The 19,718-nt window shown below is 38.8% G+C and overlaps 1 protein-coding gene across 1 annotated transcript in view; it reads left to right on the forward strand.

Annotated features, from left to right (window-relative positions):
* NKD1 (NKD inhibitor of WNT signaling pathway 1) overlaps positions 1-18,652 on the forward strand; it is a 61,075-nt gene extending 42,423 nt beyond the window's left edge. Inside the window, exons 5-10 of the mRNA XM_069968436.1 lie at positions 7,145-7,248; positions 9,484-9,579; positions 12,215-12,362; positions 12,564-12,636; positions 15,354-15,484; positions 17,057-18,652. Coding sequence (XP_069824537.1) covers positions 7,145-7,248; positions 9,484-9,579; positions 12,215-12,362; positions 12,564-12,636; positions 15,354-15,484; positions 17,057-17,637 — 1,133 coding nt within the window. The 3' untranslated portion in view covers positions 17,638-18,652. The remainder of the gene's footprint in view (positions 1-7,144; positions 7,249-9,483; positions 9,580-12,214; positions 12,363-12,563; positions 12,637-15,353; positions 15,485-17,056) is intronic.
* The last annotated feature ends 1,066 nt before the right edge of the window (positions 18,653-19,718 follow it).

The following is a 19,718-nucleotide window of genomic DNA, read 5'->3' on the forward strand; positions in this document are numbered from 1 at the left end:
CCGCATCAAAACCCTGCGGCCAAAAGATCATCCGGCCGGTACTGCAGTACCGGACAGGATAATCCGTGCAGAGACCCGCCGTTCTGTAACCCGGCCGGGTCACGAAACGGCCAGTCTCTTCACGTAGTGTGAACATAGCCTTAAACAGATACACGCCTTGTTAACCTGTCAGAAGAAAGTCACAAAGCTGCACATGACAGTTTTACAAATCTTAACTTACATGTATATTTACAACTAGATGCTGTATATTTTTAATGTAAAAGAAATGCAGAAAATAGGCTGTTAACATGGCCAAAGCTCTTCTGCTCATTCCAGGATTGAAGCTCTAAATTGTATGGAGTTGTAATACTGTATACAAATGTATGGGGCCTATGATGGCTTACAGTATATACTAAGATGATAGCATAAGGAATTTTGGACATTGTGGCAAGCTCCATTTCTTTTAGGCCATAATAATAAATGAACATACATATGAAATGCTTATATGTCTCCAGTGACACTCTGTTGCTATTTTTTCTCCTCATATCTGCATGATGCCTAAACAATGTAAAAATTCCATAAAACTGAAATAACCTTGTTTGTGGGTCTCTGGCAGTCCGTTCCCCGCCAGAGATTCTTTCCTACATAAGTCCATGGACTCTGCTGTGTAATTATATTCTTATCCCTGTCAAAATGATTTCATCCTCCCGGGTAATGATCTAAGTCTAATGAATGTAAACAAAACACTGATAATCACTTTTGTGGAAAGGAATTCACAGAGTGTTCATACCCTTGTGCGTGCTGTGATCGTCTTCTGCACGCAGAGGCTGAAATACATGGAGCGTCACCATCTATAACTCTTTAAAGAGGCACAGAATTAACATTTACCCATGAGAACAATGGTTTAATGAAAATTAAAGTCATTCACTCTGCTTTTATGTGCTCACAAGAGGGCTGGGTAAATGCCTTATTGGACAAATATAGGACTAAAATGATAATCGCCTAATACAACATAACTACTAATACACCATAGCTCATAGTGTAAGTCTAGAATAATTGAAAGACATGCTAGTCATCTTCTTGAATACTGTAAATTGGGAGGTTCTTATATCTCTATATTATATTTAGTACAGAAGTAGAACACACTAACAATAATGTTGCAACACAACATCTCAACAGTGCACTAGAGGCAAAAATGCATACGCTACCTTCACTAAGGTGCCCACGATGAAAGTGAGCAGAAATATATACAATACTGCTTCATATTGCTACTACAATGTATTACTGCTCAGTACTGTAATTGTACATTTACTGGGCTGGGTTTTCTCACACCAAGCATGGGGAATGGTATTTGAATGGCAATGCATTCAGTACTGTATGCACTGCTACCCAATTCCTACAGGAGCAGGGAGTCCATCAATAGATAGGAGTCCCTGCTCCTGCACATACATTCCATGGTGTGCTATGGAAGAAAAAAATAGCAAGCCACTGATCTGTTTAGCAGCCACTATATCTGTATATGTAGTAATAGACACACTGATTTCAGGGTTGCATTTGATATATATTTACCTGCTGTGTCATTTTTGAGAAATTCACACTTTATCAGTTGAAGTAAGGGAGAAATCCTTGTATTCATTAGCTGCCCATCACCTTACCATCCCCACCCTCATGACACTAGTTGACAGCTCTCCTGACAGTCAGCAGCTGGAGGTCAAGAGAAGCCCACAGCTCGAGTCTACCATAGACGCCTTCCCCACCGAGCAATGTGAGCAATGCAACAAGTAAAATGTGAATTTCTCATAAACATAGCAAGTATATATAACAGACACAATGCAGAAGTCTGCATGTCTATAATTACCTAATGCATAAAGGTGGTGATAGATTTCCTTTAAGGAGGGAGACCACCCAATTCAGAGTGTTTATCATTCGCCATTGGAGGGAGCTCACTTCATAAAGGTTTATTACATTTCTAATTGTTTAATACGAGTTACATATTCCATGTAAAGAGTTCTTCTTAGTGGCTGCAGGCAACCAGGGTTTCATCCTTTGACCCTGTGAAGAAAAGCAAATATATAGCTCCATTTTCTCTAAATGCAGGCCTAGATATGCACACATACCTTAATGTAAGTTAGGGCTTTCTTCACACTTCATTGGCAGTGCCAATTTACTGTATGTGCCAGGAAAGCTAGCTGCATATATGGTCAACTTTTCCTTAGACTTCAATTATGGAAGCCAAAGGAATGTTGTGTTCAGGTTTTTTGTTTATTTGCTGTATGGAAAAGCCAAGTCCTCTGTGATATTCCATACAGCAGCATATAGTAATATATATATAATTTTGGGGGGGATCCTATGTATGCCAAACAGTGTCATCGGTCATATCTATATGTCTAAGGTATACTTCAGGGAAAACCCAGATGTATACCTTGGATGGACATTGCGAGATAGAGTGTAAAAAGAGCCTTATTCTCTCCTATAATGTTGATATATCAGGATGTTATGAGAAGTTTTATAGGAAGGTCTTGCATTTCTTAAAGGACAACTCCGGCGGAAAAATTTTTTGGCTTATTTAACACACATTACAAAGTTATATAACTTTGTAATGTGGTTAAATACCCGGTCTGGTCCCCTTCCCCCACTTTCCGACCCCCGACCCCCGACCCCGGAAGTTAAAGAATATATACATTACCTATTACGGTCGTCACGGTCCCCTTCTCTGGTGTCGAGTGACGTCAGAGCTGGGGGGCGGTCCGGGTCTTCTTCCTCCTCGGCGTCTTCATTGAGAGTGAATGGGAGAGAAAAGGCTGCCGGTGCACATGCGCACCAGCAGCCTTTTCATTGGCTGGAGCGCATCACATGGCTTCCAGCTTGCTCAGCCCTGATTGGCTGAGCTTGCTGGAAGCCATGTGATGCACTCCAACCAATGAAAAGGCTGCCGGTGCGCAAGCGCACTGGCAGCCTTTTCTCTCTCATGGACCCGGAAGCAAAAGACATCGCTGGACGGCGGAGGCGGGTGACGGTGAAGCGGACGGCGGGCGAATGGAGTGGCGATCGTCACCGGAGGGATGGTGAGTATGGTGTCTGTGTGTGTCTGTGGTTTTTTTTTTTTGGGGGGGGGGTCCCGCCGGAGTTGTCCTTTAAAGTAATTCATGCAGAGACTTCCTCTATATAACTGGTAGGACAGGATCTAGTGCGGTTATGTGGGTTATGTTAATTTCTTAAATTATATTTGACAACTAGCTCTATATCAGTGCCCGGCATAGGGTCACTATAACAATGACAGCCACATTATATTGCTAGCCAAGGTGTCTACATAGTGCTTTGTTTTTTCTCCTTTCACATATCCGGGATATTTCATGACTAATAGATGTATTAAATAGGCACTATTGTCACAGAAAATTTTTAACAGTTACAAATGTATATACAGTAGCATATAAGAAACTTGGTAATATATCTTATTAGAAAAAAGTGTCATTCTCCTGTTATGCATTTTCAGCTTAGCAATGGCTTTTGTTTACTGGATATAACTTTTCATCTGATCTCTGAGCTAGCTACAAGTCTATGGAGGGGGAAGGGGGATGATGGGAGGGGAGTACAGGGAAAGAGTGAAATACAACTTGTAGAGCAGACATTTGCAGAAAGATTCTGTATAAAAGATGAGAAATGGGCAGATATAGTGCTGCCTTTCATGTACACATACAGGACAGCGTATTCAAGTCACCTGAAATGAGAGGTTAACATACTGTATGACTGGGAATCCTCCTGATATTATTCGCGATCGGTATGCTTATAAACCTTGTACATATTTGTTGCCATCAGGTACGATAATAAATTCCTATTACCACATGTTCATATTCTTACCAATGGATTTTTTAATACTCAGAATTCTGATAAAGGATTGTTTGATTTGGAAAAAGTACTTTAAAGAATTAAACCTAAATTTGTATTTTTCTTGTTTGGATTATTTTTAGTTGCTTCTCTATATGTCAGTTGTATTTGTGTCCTGTAAGAATATTAGAGCATAATATCTATATACCGTATAATAATTGAAGTGAAAAGTCTTTGACTGTTCCATCCCTAAGTATTAGATTTGTCTTTGTTTCAAGTTAGCATGTAATTCGCATTAAAATATGCAGCGTTGGTGGATTCCACTGTTCCTCTAAAATTTTCACATCCTCACTGATCAAAAGCGAATCTTGCTGCTATTTGTACATAGAATCCAGTCTAAAGCTGATAAGATCCCACATCTTTTTATAGTTGGTGAAGGAGAGAGCGCTTTGATGTTTACAGGGAGGGATAGAGGGGGGTAAGATTTTCCATACGGGTGTTTGGCTAACACAACAAACACTGTTTAAAAATGTAACTTTGCTTAATTAATTAGCGATTCTGTTTAATACCCCTCTGATCTCCGTCCAACAAGGTATTTTGAGCCTTGAGAAAAAGAACTTCAAAGTACTGTTTAAGATGGTCTGAACAGGGGTGTTAACCTATTCATTGCTGGAAGAGTGCCAGCATCTTACCAGGCAAACAATTAAGCTGTAATGTCTTTGGGGCACCGGTTCATTGCACTCAATAAAACATAGGAAGTGGCAAAGTCTTTTAGTTGAGAGGATAGGGGTACTGTATACAAATAATACTCCACTCATACTCCTGCATCCAACTGCAGAATTTTATCTCATTGGATAAACCAATTGTAAGTATATAGGAGTCCACTCCATTAAAGATCTACAGTGTATGCAAATAATTATTAAGTATAAGTACGTGGCTAAGCTCGTAAATCTATACATATACTTCCCCAAAATATATGAGCCATTATCACCACAACAGTGAATAAATGCAAATCTTCATCGACCAGAGGCATAATGATCAAAAATAAGTCTCCCAATGGTGGCCAAGTTCAATGCATACAATGGTTACAAAACAATGTCAGTGATTCTGATAGGGCATGATAAAAACTAAAGTGTAACAGTGTAAATGTTCTATGGATACAGTATATAACACAGCCTATTATACTAGCAACAATTGGACAGAAGGATTTTCCCGGAAGTCACATACCCATAGCTCCAAAACCTCCTCACCATCACCAACCATGATGGGTGTTTCAGCAAAGTCTTTCAAGTGTTTTTTCTTAAAGTGATTTTCAGAGCAGAAGATGAAAGATTACGTTTTTTTTTCTTGGTTAAAAGTGTTCTTACTTATCTACATGGTGAGCGAATATCAGGAGTTTTTCCTAATCACTTCTTTGACACACTTGGCCCTTATCTGAACGGTGTCAGGAATTGCCTGGTCATCTATATTTTTTCTCTGTCAGAAGTTTATAGAGGAAGCAATAATTGATCTTTCTAGATGTCTGTGCAGATGATGACACCAGTACAAGAGCTAAAGTTGTCATGAAAAAGAGGAGAGAGTCAGGGAGAACCCACAGAACTTTGGTACTTGAGGTGTCAACTATCTCCTAATCCATTATTACCTAAACACTACATAACACTTTTTTTTTTTTGGCCTATAGGTACACTTTAATGGTATGCTCAAACATACTCAATCTGCTGCAGATTTCACACTGAGAATTTTATGTTGCAGATTTAATGCTGCATTCAGTCATTTACTTTGATCTATCTGCTTAGAATTTCAGATATTCTGTTGGGGAAATTTAAACATCAGTGCATTTACTGCATACTTTGTGCTGCAGGTTTTATGCAGTGTTTAGTAGCTTACTTTCATTTACACAGCTTAAAATCTGTTGCGTAAAATCATCAGTAAATATAGTACAGTACGTGTGAATATACCCTTGATAAGGATTAAATCTGCAGCATCAAATCCACCGTATATAATCTGCAGCATGAAATAAGCTTCAGATTGGGTATGTGTGAGTGTACCCTTAAAGGAAAAGTGCCATGAAAAACTTTTTCCCAGTAATTGAAGCACATTACAAAGTTATATAACTGTGTAATATGCTTCAATCACCTATCTGCCTCCCTTCCCTGTCTTTTCCCCCCTCCACCCCCCACCAGGAAGTGTCCTAACTCACACAGACCTAATGTCACCGTCACCAAGCTCTTCTCTCAGCTCCTTCTCCTGTTACACTAGCGTCCCCCCTCCCCTGCCTTGTCAGGTGACAGGCTTGCTCAGCTCCCATTGGCTGAACAACTGCAAGCCATCACTTGTCACATCTCACTTGCTTATCTTCCCTCAGACTGACTGCGGCACATAGGCAGCTCCCCCCTCCCCTCATACCCTCTCTCCTGCTGCCGTGGATTCAGTGAAGGAGTCATGTCACTAGAGAAGATAAGCTGAGCAAACAGTCACCTGACAAGGAGGGGAGGAGGAGGCTGGTGTAACAGGACCTAGAGCAGCCCTCCTGCTGATGACTCATCCTCACAAGAAGGAGCTGCCTGGTGACGGTGACGACAGTAATCAGGTCTGTGTGAGTCAGGACACTTCCTCGTGGGGGGTGGAGGGGGGAAAAGACAGGGAAGGGAGGCAGATAGGTGATTGAAGCATATTACAGAGTTATATAACTTTGTAATGTGCTTCAATTACTGGGGAAAAGTTTTTCATGGCACTTGTCCTTTAATGTCTAGGGAGCAGGTGAAACGACTGGAATCCCACCTACTGTGATATAATGCAGCTGATACTGTAACACATGTTGGTAAACTCAATGGGGGAGATTTATGAAAGGGTGTAAATATACACCTGGTGTAAACTGCCCACAGCAACCAATCACAGCTCAGGTTTAAGCTCTGGTAAAATATAAGAGGAGCTGTGATTGGCTGCTGTGGGCAGTGTACACCAGGTGTATATTTACACCCTTTCATAAATCTCCCCCAATGATCTAATGCAGTCTCAGGCTATGTTCCCCAACATCTTTTTTTTAAGTGAAAAATGTCCATCTTTCGAAAAGGACAGACGTCTTTATCATTAAAAATAATAAAAGGTGGACATTTTTCATGTTAAAAAAAAGATGTTGTTGGAACATAGCCTTATACTGGACTTACAAAACATACTGCACTCGTAAACAATCTACTGTGTTTAGGACTATCCTACTGTCTCCAGATGGAAGGAATGAGAAGTGGGACGTATGTCATTCTACCCTTTGTTTCTTCTAAGTGTTTTTGTCAAATAAATCCTGTATTTCATTGTCGTAACTTAGTTGTCTTCTGTTTTACAGTTGCTCTACCCCCTGAGAAAAGTGAGGGGCTTTTTAGCTGCGAAGACAAGAAGCCAGGAGACAAAGACACTGATGGAAGGGTAAAGAAACAGCTGAAATTTGAAGTAGGTTCTTCTCTTGATACCATCACTTATATAGTGGTTTAAAGGCACCATTCTGGACTTTCTGTGCTGGTCACTATCTTAAGTAATTTTTCTGCAAGAAAGGTGGCTAAGGACAGCGCCCACTATTGAGAACCCAATTAGACTATGTCTTACGTATCACATAGGTACTATGTAAATCCTGTCCATTGGCTCTATTGGAGCAATAGATTTCATCACAGGGAGGTCCATTTAAACTTTAAGTAAAAAGTAAGAGTAACGTCTTTGTTCTGAATGGCCACTATGTAGTGGTAATTTTCTCTTCTAGTAGCTGCAGCAGTTGTATAGCTAGACATTACTTCCCTTGACTATAAAAGATGATCGCCAATGGGAGGTGGAAAACTCAGGTCCGCAGTGATTGTCGTAATTTGTATTTGTCCTTACTCAAACTAAAATAGCATGCAATGTATAAAGTCATTCAGTCTTATGATGCCTCATTAGAATTCTGTACAGGTCTACAGGTAAACCAGAAAATATTACAAAGACGGGAAAGCCAAGTGTATAATGAGGAATAGATTAATCCTCTGCATGCACAGTTGTAAAGTAGCAGAGGAGAGTATTTGGGCATTCAGCGTGCAGCACGTCGACTGATTCTAGCACAGACATCATGTTAATGCTTTCGGTGTCCCCCTGATAGTTTAAAGCAGAGCTTTTTTCAGACACTTTTTATCTCTGATCCAGACCTCCTCCTCTTGCTCCTGTTTTACCTTCTCACAGAGAATCAGCCTAGTTGCGAGTACCATGTAATGTGAGACTGGTACCGTTTGCAATATCTCAGGCTGGCTTATTACAGTCAGGAGGCTTTGAACTCAGTAGGGGACACAGACTCTTTAGAACTGCCAGAGGGAATGGATTTCAGTCAGCAAATCTAGCAGGTAACTGGGCTGCACACAACCGTGGGCTATTTTGAGCGGTTTACTTTGGTGGGTTTAACTTGATGTATTTTAAGCACCCTTTCACCATCTCTCTATCCAGAACAATATAAGCAGCTAACAGGCTACTATTCCCTGTTGGTTGTATTATTTGCAGATGTGTATATATGGGGTCATTCTGTTTTGCCCATGTGTGTTTTGCATTAAGTTCTCTCATTTCACCAATAAGAAGTACCTTCAGTTTGGGATGCTGTTATAAATGGCTCATGCTGGCACAGGGAGCATGGGAGAAATTGATCTTTCACATTTCTAGCAGTTGTTCTTCATATGGAGTGTGTGCTGTATAATGTTGCTCAATTTCCTGTTAGTCTGACAAAAAAGACTGGGAAAATAAGCCTTTTTGATTATTTTTAGTGTTTTTAATATCAGTATTTATGATTATTTTAATTATTATTATTATTATTATTAATATTAATAATAATAATAATAGTTATTCTTATTATATCATCTACCCTACAATATTGCTCCAACAAATGGTCATTTTATATGACAAAACAAAAAACTGTCACAGGATATCTGGTCTGGATAAAGGGGGGAGTTTTCTCATAAAGGATTACATATGGAGATCCCTCCCATACACATGAATACTCAGCTCAGTCAAGCATGCATGTGTACTTAATGGAGAGATGGGCAAAATCTGCAACCAGATTTTTCTGCTTTCTCTCCCCCAAAAACAAATGTCAAGGGCCAACATGCACAATAGACAATTTGGCGGTCCTACATAAATCAGCAAGGACAGAGAACACCTATCTAATGCATATGCCAGCTTTACTGTAAACTGTATTTTGCCATTTAAAGGGGTTATCCAGTGCTACAAAAACATGGCCACATTCGTTCAGAGACAACATGACTCTTGTCTCCAGTTCAGGTGCGGTTTGCAATTAAGCTCCTTTCACTTCAATGGAACTGAGCAGCAAAACCAGCACCCAAGCTGGAGACAAGAGTGAGGCTGTCTCAGTAAGAAATTGGCCATGTTTTTGTAGTGCAGGATAACCCCCGCCCAAAAAAAAAAAAAAAAAAACTTTCCATGTTTTTGTAGTGCTGGATAACCCCTTTAAACTTTCCATGATACTGTGTGTATATGTACATACCTCTGTGTTGGCACTAATAGCCACAATGGACAGAGTTTTCCAATCCAGTTTGACTTCTATACTTCTTTTATTTAGTCTGCTCAGAAACAACAAACTGTTCATAACCTACTCTATTATAATAGAAGACAGAGGACTGCAGACACTGTAATCTTACTATATTTTACTATACTATTCAGGAACTTCAGTGTGATGTTTCAGTGGAAGAAGATAACCGGCAAGAGTGGACATTCACCTTGTATGACTTTGACAACAGTGGAAGAGTGACGAGAGAGGTACATCCCTGTAATAATAACATTGTCATTGTCTGTAGTGGTGGGCTCTGGCACTTACAAACATGTTACATAGACTGGCACATGTTGTCTACATCCACATAGGAGAGGGCATAAGATATTATATGTAGCTCAGGAGTCTTCAGACAGAAATATTAATGAATGTATAATACTAACTATTATACTGTTTCACAGAAAACCTGATATAATAAAACAATGTTATTAGCTAAAATGGGGAGAATGTTTTACATACACGAATGCTGTCATGCATAATAGCAGTGACCTTCACTGTGACCCTATAATGTTAGCACTTCTGTAGATATAGAATTCTCTCTGTCAAACTACGGCATATGAAATATCTTAATGCAGAATGACACTTTCTGTGACTCTATTGCCAAGTCAGCGTAGGAAACACCCCTCTTCAGATGGCTTTGATGAACGGTTTTGTCCTCTCTTTGTGCGTGCGTTAAGATAACGGCATGTCTTTAATACTCCTGTTGAAAAGAATTAGCTAATACAGTGTTTTCCTTCATTGACAATCCAATTTATTTTGCACTTGAGGTCTTTTTCTACAACTGACAGGCTGCCCTCTAATTATCTTTGTAGGAAAAATGGCTAATCGGACTGTGATAATTCAACTAATGTTTTGTGATCCGTGAAGTGTTAGAAAAGTATTTGAGGTTTGAAAGGCCTCCTCTGCTACTGACTTTATTAACCACTTGAATGCTAAAGAGCTATATGAGCAATAAGATATGTGCAAACACTGAGTGTATGGGCTAGTTTATATTACCTCACTGCAGAATATTTGATTTAAAATTGCACTACAGGTATATTTGCTATATACAACTTACAGAGGGATGAGAGATTGTGGTTGTGTTACATCAATATAGTGACATAGGGAGACATACTGTATAAATTAAAGGCCATGGATTACATTAAAAAAAACATACCCTGTCCAATCTTTTTGGCCAGCCCATGCCTTTATATACTATGAAGCTAAATGAAACTATGAATTATCTAGTTATAGAGGGCCTGTCCAATATAGGATTATTGGTTTTCTAGCTAAAAGGTTTTGTGAAGAAATATGCCTTACAATTACACATTTAAACTTTAAGAGGAGTTAGGAGGTGCTGATTTAGTGTTTTTTTCATTAACCACTTGATCATCCATAATCATATACTTTTCTCTTTAGTGTATAAGAAATATCAGTTATTTTTATTCTGAGGATTTTGAAACTCTTTTACAAAGAGTAAAGTACAAAGATAAGCCTTCCATCCTGTAGTGTAGTACTCCCTCTGGAGAACCTGTCAGTTTTCACCCTATGGCCACAAAATACACCACAGGGTGAAAACTGACAGGTACCTGTACCAGGATAGGACAGGGGGGGGTGCCAAAAACTGCTCTCCTTTTATAGTTTACTAGATTAGGTAGAGTAATGTTAGCTTGTCAACAGAAGGAATTTCCCCAATAGGGAAGTTCACTGTTGGAAGCCCAACTAGGTAGGTAGGGATGTGCTGCCTCATTGGGTCATAACAAAACCGATAAATAAGTAACTTTTATTTAGGCTACATGTTTTACATGACACACTTCTTTTATTACTTACATTTTATTCGCTAATACATTCTACTTGCCTTCTTACCTGCTAGTTGGGCTTACCACAATTGAGACTAAATTGTGACAATATATTGCAGATATTAGACTACAGACATCATGAGAGGCATTCACTGAACTCTATTTAAGTATTGCCTGAGAACTCATTAATGCAATGCACACTGTTTAATGTCTCGAGGAATACTAAAATTGAATTGTTCTCATTTTAGAGTCTATAAGGTGGTAGTCCTCATTTACCCCTGTATGGTGTACTCATAGGTCATAGCTTTTGCCCCTGGGTGCTTATCCCTATATGTGGTATTTGCCCATCTTGCCCCTTTTGTGTTGTCAGTTTGCAGGATGAGGAATCCAACATCAGTACAGGCTACCTTTGAATTACTGTAAAGACAGGAACAATAGAAGTAAATATTATATATAGGAAGGAGGAATTAGAGATTTACTGCATAGCAACCGGAGGCAAAGCGGAGGACCTGCTTGCAGTCACTGGAAGATTACTTAGTGGGTCGATACAAAGATAATACACACAAGGCTTGGCTGACCACTGTAGGCTGAGAGTAGACCAGCCCATGGATGGGAAAAAGGAGGCTAGGTGTTGTGGAACCCAATGTAAAGCCATGTGCACTGGAGTATAAAATAATTACAACTGTATTTTGTGGTCACAAGGATGGCTACCACTACAGACATGGTAGATTGGCTGGGCAGGTTGTAGTATTTGCTCAGAGACCCAGAGCCATATGGCAGACTGTGAGCAAAAAATCACTGGTTGAATTGCCTCTCTAAATACTGTATCATAGAAGTACTTGTTTAACTGCAACTTCAAGGGCATTCTTCATTTTCAGAAGGAGAGTCCTTGTAACCATTCTGGACACAAGTCTTTGGAGTTTCTTTTTTTTTCTCCTCCTTACATTTTTTGTGAAAAGGAAAAAATATATCTTAAAAGAAACATGAACCAACAACATGAACAAACCATTTTTGATTTTTTTTAATTAAACAATTTAATGTCTAACTCTTAAGCTTTTTTATTTAGGACATTACAAGTTTACTACACACCATATATGAGGTATTCGATGCATCGGTGAATCACTCTTCCAGCTCCAGTAAAACCCTTAGAGTCAAGCTGTCTGTGGCCCCAGATGCCACTCTAAAGAAGAGGACTGTCCTACTCAATCACACAGGTAATACTTAGTATTCATATTTGTAGCTCATAGGCCAACTGAATCTAAAGATGGAATAGAGTGGGTAACATTAGATACTTCTATAATACTAAACTAATTGTAAACTAAATTAATTAAACTAATGGAAAAAAGTCATATTTTGGGTGTTCTGGTATCAAGGTATGGTCTACAGATTATGACTGATGGTTTGTGTAATTACAGAAATTCAGAATGGAAGATACAGAAGTGAAAGCAAAGTGACTGAAGAACTGAAGAAGCAGCGTAGTTCTTCAAGGTAAATTTTAGGGACCACAATTTTTTTGATTTGTTTTATACAATACAAACACCTTAATATGTTCATATTGCGTTGCCATTTACCCTTGTTGAAAAGAGGCATGGTATCAATAGAGCTTTTCACCTAATGTTGAACTACTAAAGAGTAATGATATCTTACTTAGCAAAGATTTATGGCATAACATATCTAGTAGTTTACTGAGATGAAAGTGAGGGTCCCGAGAACCTCCGGGAATATTTATGTTGGCAGCAGCTGATGCCTTCAGATCCTTGTTGTCTTACATTCCACGCATGGCTGTAGATCTTGTGTCTGCAATGGGTCTCCATGTGGAGAGACTCCCGGCGCTAGATTAGTCTTCCCTCTGTGATAAAAGTATCCTATGGCCTTCAGAAGCTAGAGTAGACAGTCCTGGGATTTACTGTGTTCAAGATATATGGAAAGTGAAGTCAGATAAAGAAGAAGATAAAAGGGACTGTTATGTCTGAAAGTTAAAAAAATGTTATGCCGGGGAAAAAACACTGGACACAGCTTTTAGATGATATTTTAGGCAGCTTTAACACAATTCAGTGTGGTGAAGAATTATTATTCAGCATTATAAGAGATAGATTTAGCAACATATATGCACCAACTGTTAGGTTTTTATTCTTTTATACTAAAAGAAATTCTTATGTCCATCAGTGGAGCAATGATCTATCAAAAAATAGTATTGGTGAAAACACAGACTAGAGTGAAGCATGGGGTTATGCATAACACCCTAATGATAAACATGTCTTTAAAGCTACTTTCTTGCCAAAACAGCACCACACCTATCTCCAGGTTATGTGTGGTATCGTAATTCAGCTCCATTCATTTAAATGGAGCTGACCTGCAAAACCACACCCAAACTTTGGAAAAGAATGCAACCAAATTTATCTAAGCCTGGATAACCCTTTTAACACTCCTGATTTTTACAGGCTTTTTTGCATGCTATGTTCCTACAATGTTTTTTTGTTTTTTTTTGGCGGACATTATTTTGGCCTTGGCAAGAGATGGTGACATGAGCAGTAGGGTCTGGCCAGAGATGAAGATGTAGCCTGTAAGGTCAGATCACAGATGGTGACATCACTAAGAGGTCAGAGGCAAGATCAAACCATGCCTCCTAAGACAGGAGATTGCAACAAGAAAACTCGTAACTTGCTCTTTCACATGTTTTATATAAGACCAAGGTCTCATGAAGAAGCACAGGATTTAGTGCTTTTAGAGAAAAACTTACAACTAGGAGACTATGATACTATGCACAATATAATTCAGTATAGCACACAAGCATTTATATCAACCTAGTACACACCCACAATATATATGAATTTAAGTGGTATATATTCATTTTTCATTATTATTTCATCTCTAGTATAGATACATATAGATTTTAAAAATGCAGGTGCTACACAGATATACTATTGATGACAAACTAAAATAATACTGACAAGATCTACACACATTCACATATGTAAAATCGCAGCTGCTCTGGCGCAACTCATATAGATCATATTGATGACATACTAATCTATTATGAAATATATATGGCTGGACCATCCACAAGCCGTGGATGTTTTGCATCATTAAAAGAGGCAAAGTAGTACATATTACATACCGTATAAGACGACTGGGCATATAAGGCGACCCCTGTCTTTTAAGAAGATTGTCAGGGGTTTGCCTTATACGCTGGAAAATGTTAACCCCTGCCTGACCGCAGCAGGGTTTACTAGCTAGAGCCCTGCTGTGGTCAGGCAGGGGTTAACTGTAGCTAAAGAAAAAAAAAACAACAATCAACTCACCTGTGACCTATTCCCGGCAGCCGCACGTTTCCTGTCATGTTCCCGAAGCAGGCAGTGTGATGCACACTGCCTGCGCCGGAGGTCCCTAAAGTTCTCCCAGGCAGCCGAGTGTCTGATCGGAGAATCTCAGAGACGCTCGGCTGCCGGGAGAGCTTCGGGAGAATGATAGAGGCTTCTGTCATTCTCCCGATGAGAGTTCGGCTGCCCAAGAAAGTTTCTCCGATGAGACGTTCGGCTGCCCAAGAGAGCTTTGGGGATCTCCGGTGCAGGCAGTGCGTCACACTGTCTGCGCCGGGAACAGGACAGCAGATGCGTGCAGCTGCCATGAACTGGTCACAGGTGAGTTGATTGTTGTGCGCCATTTTGGAGCTCCCCCACCGTATGGCGCAACCATGCCCGGCGTATAAGACAACTCTAGACTTTTAAGAAGGTTTTTTGGGGTTAAAAAGTCGTCTTATATGCCGGAAAATGCGGTACTTGAAATATGTGCATATTTTACATAAGCGCTTTCATTAACATTAGCTCCATACTACACTTGTGTGTAGGTGGCTTAATGTTGCCTTCTTTGACCCATGTTGAATAGGATTCTATGATGTAACAGCTGCCTCTCCCTCTAAATGTGGAGTATTTCCTTACGCAAACTTCAAACACAATAATTAGAGTATCACAGAGCGGTGCCGCTATCTGATGAGGCTGTCTGATGCTGAATGTTATATTCTAATCAGGTCTGGGATAAAATTCACTCTTTAAGACAAAGTCCAAAAGAAATGATCAGACAGCAAAACACTAGAAAAAAATCCTCCAGCTTGTAAAAAAATAATGTATCTGCAGATGCTTTAATCTGTTTATAGATGTTTTGTGAGTGGTTCCCAGATGTATCCTGTTCTTTGTTATCTCCTGTAGACATAACCCAGCTGAAAATGAAACAGAACAGACAGAATGTCTCCGGCAGTGTGTGGATGAGAACATTGAACGGAGAAACCACTACTTGGATCTTGCTGGAATAGAAAACTACACATCAAGGTTTGGGCCAGGTGCGTTTGGTTGAGATTTTACTGCCGGAAAATATGAAAGGAGCAGATGCGAGGAAAAAGCGTGCAAATTGATCAATGATTTCTATGGAGTTGGGGAATATCCATGGACAAGGAAAAACAGGCCATTCTTTTTCCCCTCTTAGTTCTCATTATAATAAGAGAAGCTAATAAAACCCCAAGTTTCTAATGGCTATTATTCTTTAGGGAATTTGGCACATTTGGCTTAATATTTGAATGTTTGACTGTTTTGCCAGGTTTTTACAAAACACAGAACTGCACTTTATGAACACAAACCCAGGGACTTCATGTGCCATTGTTTCCACAGTGTAGTTATAATGCAGTTTGACACTTATTTCCTATACAAATGGCTAAAGCTGATCTGCACTCTAGTTTGGGTGGATGCCCAGTAACAGGCCTGCCCACTAGTGACCTCAGGTGACCACACTAGATTACCATGCGTACTCTTTTAAGGAATCCCTGGGCTGTCATAAAATTAGTAAACTATAGATAACTCCGAATATTATATTTGGATAAAAAAACATCTTGCTCTTTGACATTTTACTGTTGATATGACAACTAGGACTCATGTACACTATGGTATTATGGTTTTGTAAAACCTTCAAGTTCTACAAAGCTATATAATGAAGATGTTTAGGAGGCAAAGTACTGTAAATTATAACTGCATGCCTCAAATTTCATCTTGAGGCATACAATACAATTTCACGAATATGGCAGAAAAACAGTGTGCTATTATAAAGATAGTCTCCCTTAAAACCATTACATAAAGGGACTGACGGAGATAAATTCATAATTAGCGATGGGGCTGCCGGGGCTGTGGAGGACATGACAGAAATGTATACTTACCTGTCCTGCTCCATCGCAGATCCCAGGCCTCTCATTCTTTGTCAGTGTGCTGCTCTGAAATGGCTGCTCAGCGTAGATTCTGTACTGCCTATGTTGAGCAGCCATTTCCAATAGGAGCGTCATGCTAGCGTATATTGATAAACCTTAGAAGCATTGCATGAAGGTAGCAAATAGAGAGCTGACTTCACTAAACAAAGTCCAGGGGACTTCTTGTGTCTTCATACAAGCTACATGCACACCACCCTTCAATTTGCATAAATTTTTTTTCTAAAAGTGTTTCTATCCCGTACTCTGTAGAACTATGGGTAATATAAGTAACTCACAAAGTGGTTAGATGCAATTGTATTTAGTACAAAGAAAAATATGCAACATAATAAAATAAAGTTTAAAAATAGGTCAAATATAATAAGCAAACAAACCTCACTTTGGGGCAGGTCCAAGAAATTACTGCAAACAATTTCACTTAACTCTAAAAAGTTCATGTTATTCATAGTTTGTTAGACATGTGGAAAAGCCATGCAACAAGATGACCAATCATAGGACAATAACTACTCTATTATTCACTGGTTAGTATTTAATGTAACAGTACCCCCTAGAGGCAACAGTTTACATACTGCGTACTTTAAGACAGGATACTTTGGCGTTTTGCTAAGTACTTAGCTAGTCTCTGTAAAAATAAAACTTTTTTTTTTATCTTGTATTTGACAGGCACTTCTACAACAGCTGAAAAACCAGATTCACATGCAAGAGCCGCAAATCAAATGAGGTCTCGTTCTCACGAACCAGAGACTCTTTATGTACACCAGAGAAGGTCTCAAGCATTGGATACTGGTCATTTCAATATATTAGACCCTTCCCATCCAAAGATGGTAGAGCTTCAGCAAAGACAAAGGGGTCAAGAATCCAACAAACATTCTGTCAGAAGTCCTAAAGCCTCAAATAAGAATAGCACAGCATTAAACAGTCAGCAAGGAAGAACACCAAGGAGCAAACCCATCCATGGTGTTCAAATTCCTGTGACTTCTCCAACTGCACTTATGGGTCAGAGCTATCCATACCACCCTTTACCACCTCAACAACCTCATAGGAAGAGCAAGCAGAAGACAAAGGAAGTTCACCAGATGTGCAAAGCTTTCCAGTCCCCTATCAACGTAGTGGAAAAAGAGCATGTGAGGGATTTGCCAAGCATGGTATTGTATGATGGCCACAGTGGACACTTGATACAGAGACATGAGCATCACCATCACCATGAGCATCACCACCACTATCACCATTTTTACCAAACATAATTCGAACCATGTATTCCTCATCCTATGAAGACCTCCAGAACTTGGTGCCTGTCTTGGATTGGAATTTTCTATGTTAGGAACAAAAAAAAATGTCTTGACATACAATTTATGAACAATGTGATTGTACAATGGAAAAGTGGACCCAAAATCCCACCAGTGGATACTGCTATATATATTTTGAACTTAACCAAGCACTTCTTCGACTTTGGACCCGATGTGGCAGATTTATGTGATGTTTATTCATCTTACATTTTGACTGTTTATATACACGCCTTTAAACAATAAGTCAGCTCTGATTAATTTTTGGACACCAGAAAATAAATAAGAAAAATTCCCACAAACAGCACACTACCTCTAGTATTAATTCTAGTTTGACATTGAGGCGGGTAGACATAAGTAAACTATATATATATATATGTATATATATATATATATGTATGTATGTATAGTTTACCTTATCCCTGTTTATGAACACAAAAAAGCCAACATTCATTACTTTTCTTAACTGTTTTGTTTCTAATTTGAAATAATTGGATGTATTTATATGTACAGTAATTGTACAATTGTGTAAGTTGTCTTTTTCAACATTATGACTGTTGACAGGTAGAAGAAATGAGAACTTATGAAATTCTGAATTATCCGTTGTCAAAGTCTACAGTAGCTTTGAAAAAGTTGGGTAAAGCCTGCCCCATATGAGCCTATGAGAAGTGCCCCTTAACTAGCTGTTGCCAAGATCTTTAAAGGCTCAACGCTGAAAGATTGCTGGCTTCCATTGAAAAACTGATCCCCACTAATGTCAATGGGCTTCTTGTTATAGTTTAAGTTGTCCGCAGCTGTACTGCAGGAAAAAATGGGCCCTTATGTATTGGTAGTAATAGCTATGTGACTGCGAAAACTAGTATTTCCTTGTTATTTATCACACTTTGTTAATTAGATAAGATTTCCAGCTGGCCATCTTTGTTATTGTGAGATCACATGACTTAAGCCCCACCCAGCATAGGCAGAGCATAGGGGGAGCTTTCCACGTGTGAAAGGCAACACCTTAATTCTTTTCTACGGTTTCAATGGCTAGAGAGGTTTTTTTTCTTCATTTTTATTCTTTGAACCTTATCAGGTATATAGTATAAATATATATAAATCTATATAAAAGTATATTATATATACACTCAGGTACTTTTTTGAGTTTAAACAAATCTGTGGTTTGGTTATCTGTAGCATTATGTTCTTTTTTTTTTTTTTTTTTTATAATTATAATTATTATTTTATTTCAAAGAGTTTCTATGTATTATAACAGAATCTTGTGTTAAAACCATGCTGTTTTCAGAGCTAAATTCCCATTTTTAAGGAAAAAAGCTGAATTGTGAAGGAGTATATTTAATTTTTTTTTTTTTTTTTATGTTCGACTTCATGAAAATAAAGCAGATAATAGGATTGCCCCTCTTATGCAGGTTGCTGTCTGTTACACAGGAATAGCTGGCTATGGAAATGCTATGTTAATAGGTGGACTTTATATTGTGGACTGAGCTAGTTGTGGGACTGCATGTTGTTGGTTTGCTACAAACTAGTAAATTTATGGAGGTATGACGCACATACTTTTGTCCGCTCCTAGATTACAAGTACATTTTATTATAATTTTAAAGCCTTTTATCTTTTAATTCCACCTGTTTTGTTAACCTATCACGCTCCCTCTTTGCTGTTCTATGTACAGTAACATAGAACTGGAGATACAATCATGATAGGGCTTATGATAAATGTTTAAGCTGCTTGACTTTTTTCTTATCTCGCTGTTGCATTATATTTCTATAATCATTATAAGGCTGTGTTCACACATAGTATTTCTGTCAGTCTTTTGGTCAGTATTTTTTCAACCAAAACCAGGAGTAGGTTGAGAACACAGAAACACGCTATGTTCACATGATGTTTTTTTCTTTCTGTTTTTTCCCCCCTCAAAATGACAGATGTACCAAATTACATTGGTCATTTTGGATATGTGTTGTTACAATGACAGCAGTTGACACTTAATTCTAGTTCAGGCCCTTTTGTATGTGGTTCTTTTTTTTAAAGATTCATACAGTAAAAAA

This window comes from Dendropsophus ebraccatus, chromosome 4 (assembly GCF_027789765.1).
Source record: "Dendropsophus ebraccatus isolate aDenEbr1 chromosome 4, aDenEbr1.pat, whole genome shotgun sequence".
Taxonomy (NCBI): domain Eukaryota; kingdom Metazoa; phylum Chordata; class Amphibia; order Anura; family Hylidae; genus Dendropsophus; species Dendropsophus ebraccatus.